This window comes from Cephus cinctus, unplaced genomic scaffold (assembly GCF_000341935.2).
Source record: "Cephus cinctus unplaced genomic scaffold, Ccin1 Ccin1_scaffold1847, whole genome shotgun sequence".
NCBI lineage: Eukaryota > Metazoa > Arthropoda > Insecta > Hymenoptera > Cephidae > Cephus > Cephus cinctus.
In genome coordinates, this window is record NW_014334027.1 from 371,176 (window position 1) to 379,077 (window position 7,902).

Consider the following 7,902-nt stretch of genomic DNA (forward strand, 5'->3'; position numbering starts at 1 on the left):
CACATTAGATATAGGTTTCTCAGTGCGGTTATGCCCCAACTGATTTCATGAAACTGAATTTATTGTAAGTCTAATCATTGTGTTAGAATCGTGCGAATTCTTTTATATCTATTATCATTCATTTTTAATTAAAAAAACCTCGTGTCAAAATGGGAGTGCCGAAATTTTTTCGGTATATAAGCGAAAGATATCCTTGTCTCAGCGAATCATTGAAGGAATATCAGGTACCTTGCAAAAGATTCTGTTTACATATTTTTAATATATTACTTGCGTCTAGTAAATATTTGAGCGTGGGTATGTAGCAGGCTGTGAATGGTTATACTCTTGATTTATATGCATTTATGATTAATTATTTTGAACCTTTAGGCTGATTATAATAATATAATGTTAATTTATTTTATACGTTATGACCTATTGAACTTGAATTGTTTTTCCAATCAAAATGTAATATTCTTGAGATAAGTATTTAGTAATGATAATATCATCTAAGTCTTATTCTGGTTTAGTATTATAAAATTTGTAAAGATTGTTTTTATCTCTTTATATCTTATTTATAAGACACGTAGAAGTAATTTCTATAGATGGTACTCATTTCTATAATGTTTTGTTATAATACTTGTCTTTTCAGATTCCTGAATTTGATAATCTTTACTTGGATATGAATGGAATCATTCATGTATGTTCACATCCTAACGATGAAGACGTACACTTTCGTATTAGCGAGGAGAAAATTATTAAAGACATATTTCACTATATAGAGATATTGTTCAGTATAATTAAACCACAGAAATTGTTTTTTATGGCTGTCGATGGTGTTGCACCACGTGCTAAAATGAATCAGCAGAGGGGTCGCAGATTTAGGAGCGCCAAAGAAGCTGAGACTGCTGAAGCTAGAGCTAAAGCAAGGGGTGAACATTTACCACTGGAAGAACGGTTTGATTCCAATTGTATCACACCAGGAACAGTCTTTATGGCAAAGCTTCACGAACAATTAAAGTATTTTGTCTCATACAAAATTACAACAGACAAATATTGGCGTAAATGCAAAGTTATACTCAGTGGGCATGAGGTGTAGTATTTCATAATTTTCAAAAGATCCTACTGGTATCAGTCTATCCAATGTATAAAATTCGAATGTTGTATTAAAAATTGTTGCTCCTGAAATATTCTAGACTCCAGGAGAAGGGGAGCATAAGATTATGGATTATATAAGATACATGAAAAGCATGCCTGACTATGATAGTAACACAAGACATTGCTTATATGGTCTCGATGCAGACCTTATCATGTTGGGTTTGTGTACCCACGAACCACATTTCTGCCTGCTTCGTGAGGAAGTAAAATTTGGAAAAAATGCAAAAAGAGCAACGACAGCAGAGGAAACAAAATTTTGTATTTTACATTTATCTATAATGCGAGACTATCTGGAGCACGAGTTTTCATCGCTGAAGACTAAATTAAAGTTTCCATTTGACCTTGAGAAGATAATCGACGACTGGGTCCTAATGGGTTTCCTAGTGGGAAACGATTTTATTCCAAATTTGCCAAATTTGCATATTACAAATGGTGCTCTGCCCGTACTGTATAACGTCTATATTGAATTATTACCCACATTAGACGGTGAGCTAATGACTAGGATAAGGTTCAAGCGATTTTAATTAATCACCTTTTAACGGCCCGTTGTTCTTTAGGATATATAAATGAAGCAGGTACTCTGAATATGGAGCGTTTTGAAAAGTTTATGGAAAAATTAAGTTCTATCGATGTACAACAGTTTAACGAGCACAATGCAAATTTGAAATATTTTGAAGCTAAAACTGGTAGACGACCGAACGAGTATGAGAGAACCAGTTATAAGAAGCCAGATAATTCTCCAGAAGAGAATACTACTCCAAAGAAAGCATCAAACAAAGACTTGGAGGCTTTAATAAAATCTACTAATGACATGGTAATTATTTTTAACATAAAAATAATATAATACGTTCAACATAATATATAATGACACATTATAATACAGTTATTAGGATATTCTGATGAGGATGAATCCTTGGAAGTAGGTGAAGATTCAGACAGCGATACATGTAACATTGAATTTGTACAGCATAAAAGAGACTATTACATGAACAAGTTAGAATATGAAAATGTTGACGAGTAAGTAGCTTCTTTAGATAAGGTCAACAATTCTAATTCAATATTTAAAAAACATTATTTTTTAGGGCTGTTTTACGTTCTCAAGCTGAGGGTTACGTAAGAGCAATTCAGTGGAATTTACATTATTATTATGACGGCTGCTGTAGTTGGTCTTGGTATTATCCGCATCACTATGCACCATACATCTCTGACATAAAAGACTTTAAAGACTTGAAATTAGAATTCGATTTAGGCACACCGTTTAAGCCTTTTGAGCAATTGCTGGCTGTGCTGCCTGCAGCCAGTAGAAAGTTGCTGCCAGAGCCATACCAAAAATTAATGATTGATGAGAATTCGACGATAATTGATTATTATCCTAATGATTTTAAAACTGACCTAAATGGCAAAAAACAGGAATGGGAGGCTGTTGTACTTATCCCATTCATAGACGAGAAGAGACTCCTGAGCGGTATGTGATCTATTGAATTTCTAATGTCTAAAAAAAAAGTACAATCATCTTTTACTTTATAAACATCTTCTATATAGCCATGGAGTCATGTAACAAGCTTTTAACTCCAGAGGAGCAAAAAAGGAACAGTCATGGACCAATGTGCATTTATTCATATGTTACACAAAGCAGGGGTGAATATTCCGCACCCGAATATTTCCCTACATTTATTAATCATGCAGACTGCACATTAGTTTATCGAGAGGACATAACCGTCAGTAAGGAAAATATAGTGAAGGGATTATGTCCAGGTGTGACCCTGGGCACCCACTTCCCTGGTTTCCCGACACTCCAATTTATTAAACACACAAGCATCCTAGAAAAAGCCAAGGTAGTTGAACTGTTTAAATTGTTTCATAAAATTTATTTTCATAATCAGATTACACAGTTTAGGGTACTTTCAGGTGAAAGTCTTCGAACAATCAGCTAGAGGTGAAAGTATTATTTTGTGCATAGACCCTGTAAAAGTACCAAAAATTCAGGACTTTGCTAATGAATATTTGGGAAAAAGTGTGTTCGTACACTGGCCACGTTTAACCGAGGCTCGCATAGTAGCAGTATCGGATAACGAAACCAAAATCGCTTTGCCAAATTTTCAAGCGCGCAACATGGGTAACGAAGCAGATATTAAACGGATACATATTGGCGAATACAGCGTGCAGAAGAAGCATATCGCTGAAACGTTTGTACACTCTCTATATTTATTTCTCAAAATATTAATAGTTTCTATATGTCTTATTATTATTATTATTATTATGGCACAGGTACAAAATGCGAATGGGAATCGAAATAGGAGAAACACAGCTACTGGTATATGCATGTCCCATTATTGGTAGACGATACGTTTTTGGTTCTCAGGGAAAAATGACACTGGAAAAGCAATGGAGCGAATATCCATTGGCTTATGCTTATCAATGTATAGTGAAGGATATTCAAGTTTTTAATCCAAGCTTTGTACAGTTTACAAATGTCAAGGATATCTTCACCCCCAAGAGTATTTGCATCATGTTAGGCCATCCTCACTACGGTGCTATGGGAGAGGTATGTTCAATAGTTAGAGCTATAAATCAATGACATATTGTCAGTATAATTTTACTCTTTTCGGAATTGTGTCTTAGGTTATTGAGCCAGGAATGGATTTAAAGACAGGTCGTGTCAAGGTGGCAATGGCAATTGAACAAGAACCGGATTTGAACGATTGTAGAAAATCTTGGGCAGAGTCAAAATTACGTTATATGGTCGGTAGCGTTGCTGCTCAACGATTGGGCATTAGTAGCCACCTACTTAGTAGAATAACTGGAACCATTTATGTGATGCAAGAAGCGATGGGCGACCAAACTCCCAAATTTAACATAGGATTGAATCTGAAGTTCAGTAAAAGGAATGAAGAGGTACATACGCTTAGTAATATATTTAGGATATGTCATTGCTGATACTGGATATACAAAGAGCAATATATCACTAACTTTTGATCTTTGTCAAGATTCCTGGATATACTAAAAAAGAGAATGGTCAGTGGCTCTACAGTATTAAATCTGTTGAATTGATACGCAGCTATATGCAGAAATGTCCTGATCTGTTTGAAAAGCTGGCGCAGAATGTAATGAATGATATATTTCATGAGACTGATCTCTTCCCTGAAGGGTGAGAAACTTTTATATCTCACATGGAACTATTTAACAGAAAGCAGTCCACCTTTGTTCCTTAATATAGCTTTGGCTTTGTCTTCAGGTCAGGAACACTGAACGAAATCGTTGCCTGGTTAAAGGAACAACCGTATTATAGTGTTGAAAGTCGACCCTGTGGAACAGAAAGTTTAGACCAAGAACTTGTGAAAAATATTGAAAAGATTCTGGATTCTTCGACGGAGTCTCTAGGAAGCAAAACTCTGGTGATGCAAGTAAAGCCGCACTTGCTTTATAAGCCTGGCTTAAACTCAGGATCTATTGTACCAGATTCTACATCTCAACATCATCTCTGTGATCGAATAATCGTCGTCCGGGAGAGTTTCACTGTGCCTCTTGGTAACAAAGGAATCATCGTGGGTCTGTACAAGGCTGAGAAACCTTCGGATAACACGTATGACGTCATCTTTGATAAACCATTCGTAGGTTAGTGCTCAGTCCTACTTAACTGTAGAGTAATAAGAATATTTATCATTATTAACGGCACTATAATATACTTTGTAGGAGGTCTTAAGATATATTCCTGCTCGCCAAATCGAGGATACAGATTATCCTCAACAGATTTTATAAACATCAGCCATGGTCTAAGAGTCGAGAACGTTAAAACTGGGAAGGGTAATCCTGCCCCTGTGGAAACTACATTGTCGTGGCGGCAAAATTCAAACGCGCAAAATCAAGCCCGTGCAAATCAGTCGAGTGCTTTTGCGTCTTTCAACACTTATGTTCCTCCTTGCTTCAAAGGAAATCAGCAAACGGCACAACAGACGCAATCATCGGGACGCGTCAATAAGAAAATCATGGAACAACCGTATCAGAAAAATTCAACAACGAAGAAGAAGATCTTGCAGCCGTCTTCGTCACAGAATACTCCCAGGACCCTACCCAACAGTAATGCTCAACCTTCTGAGGTCGACCGTCCGAGTGTTCAGAAATTAAGTTCCCAATCAGCAACTGAATATCAAGCTGTATGGAACGAGTTACAAATGCTTCAGGTAAACCAATTGTGATATACTATGACAAACTGATTATTTTTTTTTATTTTAATTTTTGTTCTTTATATCACAATTTAATAGAAATCAAATGACGTCTCACTTAAACCTGATCTCATTCAAAAGCCTCAATTACATCCACCTGCTGGTACTAATACAAACTTGGTGAGTAATTTTTTAAATGAAAATATTCTTTGCTACGTTATTCTTAATAGAAAATAAACTATTACACTGTTTTAATAGTCTCAAGATCAAAGTGCATTTTTGAAAGCTGTGCTTAAAATCAGTGATGAGAACTCGCGAAACAGTAGTCCTGCACAGTCAGTCACAAAACCAAGTAAGCCTGCCTTCCCGCCACCGCCTAAAACGTCAGATGCTCCGCCATTAGTTCAACAGTTATTCGACGTAAGTTTTCTTTGCTGTAACTTTAAATTGTTAAAATGAATATAATATTTAAAGATGTCCAGTTCGAAGAAAGAATGAATTTTCATAAATCTTGTAGCAGGCTCGTGCCGCTGGGAACAAGAAGACCGAGGTGTCTTATTGCTCTCAATTACTGACGTATTTCCAAGTACGTAGTATGGGAATGCCTCGTTACAATTACGTCACGAACAAAGAGACTCATCTTATATTCGCTCAAATTATTCTACCTGACATGAGAGTGTTCACAGGTGAATTATGTCCAACCAGTGAACTCGCTGCTGAGACTGCTGCCCTGAAAGTCATCACAGTAAGTCTTCGTATTATTATTGATAAGAAAAATCATAAGGTTTATCTTAGTATAGGTAAATTATTACTTCATATCAATATTCTTGCAGGAGTTAGAGCTAGACAAGTTCCCAAAACCCAATATGAATATCTTAGCAGCGCCTCCACGACAATGGTACACTAACAGTCGGCCGATGAGTGTCCGACCACCGAATGTAAGACCAATGGTGTCGCCTTATGGCTCACCACAAATTCCAGCAAATGCACAAAATCCCTTCATGCCAGGATTCACATGGAATCCTAAAATGCTCCAGAATCCAGGTTATCTGCCAATGCCACCCCATCCCCAGACTAGGCCGCAACAGAGACCTCCTCATCCAGCGCCTTCATCACCAAGCTCGTCCATGAACTGGAGAAGTGAGAGTAAGCAGGAACAAAAGAAAATAGCGCCATTTGTACCACTGCAGGCACAAAAGCTAACTAGAATCCATCAAAAGAGCGCTCCAAAAGGATCAGCACAGGTCAATAAAGATTCTGGGTCCAAGGTACAAGACGATAAGAAACATAAGGAATCATCTGCGAAGGTTTGCGTCAAATTTCTACAAATTTGCAATAGCTGAGAAATATTGGAGATGAAATTGTTTCTACTTATTTACTTTGATAGGAACCAAAGGAGGAAAAAGTGAGCAATAACGAACGCAAGGAAGCGCATGCGCAAAAGACTCCACAGAATCAGCACAAGTCGCAGAAATCCGGAAAGGAGAGAAGATCGCGAATCGCTGCTAATTTTGGTACACCTCCGTCAAGTAACGGTGGCGGTCCACAGTAAATTGTGTTTATAAGAATAAAAGAAAGTTCTGAAATTTGCCTAAAGACAGTAGATATGCGCTGCCGACTATGGAAATTATCCATTATTTTTTACTCTTTTTTCTTTTTTTTATTTAAAAAAGAACGTTCGTCGCACTCCTAATTATTTAGTTGAGATTAAATGTTCAGACTCCGCGGTACTGATGAAAAAAATCTAATTTTAATTACAACTAAGTAGGCGGACATACAAAATAATTACATATTTTATCTCTTCTGTTTTTCTAGGTATATAATGAATGTTATTTTGTTGCGATAACAGTCATATTTATTTAGTTTGTTTTTCCTTGAACAAGATAATGCATATTGAACTGCAATGCGACGAACATAAATTTAAGGGAGGGTCGCTTCTATTTTTGTAAAAAAAAAATATTAACATTGCGTTCTTTATAAGATTTCATGCTACAATTTGTCTTGAGAGTATTACGAGTTTGGTTAACTGTTTCAATCAAATGCGATACATCATGAACAGATACGATATTCTTGGTTATGTGATAAACCTATAAAATAATACGAATTAGTGTATCCATACTAATTATTAGATGCTTAAAAGTAGTCATTAGTAATTGATACTTCTTGAGAAAATAGAGATCAAAGGAATTCGTATCTGTTGACCCTGATATCTATATTCGCATGGCTCAGTGTATATTTACCACTAAAATGTATAGAGCATCGTCCGTTATCATGGGCATAGAAAGCTGTATTTGTTTTTCTTTTATTTTTCTCAAATGAATTTTCGTACCAAACCGATACTGAACTTTGTATTTAATAAAAAAGAAAAGGAGAAAGAGAAAAGAAGTAACGCTAAAGAAAATGAAAAAAAATTCTCTTGAATGGTAACATGAATACCGGCCCCTGTAAATTTGCACACCACAATTCTTAGATACTAATAAATATCTTGTATAATACAGTGATTAATGTACAATGAATCGGCGTCACATCCATGTCATTGTTTTGGGTATCAGCGATTGTACTAATATTGATTACTTTCTTAATTGTCAGTATTGAAACAGTACTG

At 36.1% G+C, this 7,902-nt stretch overlaps 1 protein-coding gene across 3 annotated transcripts; it reads left to right on the forward strand.

Moving 5' to 3' along the window:
• Positions 1–10: 10 nt before the first annotated feature.
• Positions 11–7,632, forward strand: LOC107273811 (5'-3' exoribonuclease 1). Of its 3 annotated transcripts, XM_015752345.2 has the most exons (19): positions 11–224; positions 629–1,069; positions 1,173–1,620; positions 1,692–1,948; positions 2,018–2,151; positions 2,217–2,599; positions 2,677–2,969; positions 3,043–3,320; positions 3,403–3,679; positions 3,757–4,029; positions 4,122–4,282; positions 4,370–4,749; positions 4,828–5,315; positions 5,397–5,477; positions 5,556–5,717; positions 5,815–6,042; positions 6,131–6,235; positions 6,335–6,604; positions 6,685–7,632. In XM_015752345.2, the coding sequence occupies exons 1-19, from the start codon at positions 150–152 to the stop codon at positions 6,847–6,849; spliced, it is 4,899 nt and encodes a 1,632-aa protein (XP_015607831.1). In that variant the 5' UTR covers positions 11–149; the 3' UTR covers positions 6,850–7,632. The 3 variants fall into 3 exon arrangements, with proteins under 3 accessions (XP_015607831.1, XP_015607830.1, XP_015607829.1); XM_015752344.2 differs by having other exon boundaries at positions 5,818–6,042; positions 6,131–6,604; XM_015752343.2 differs by having other exon boundaries at positions 12–224; positions 6,131–6,604.
• The last annotated feature ends 270 nt before the right edge of the window (positions 7,633–7,902 follow it).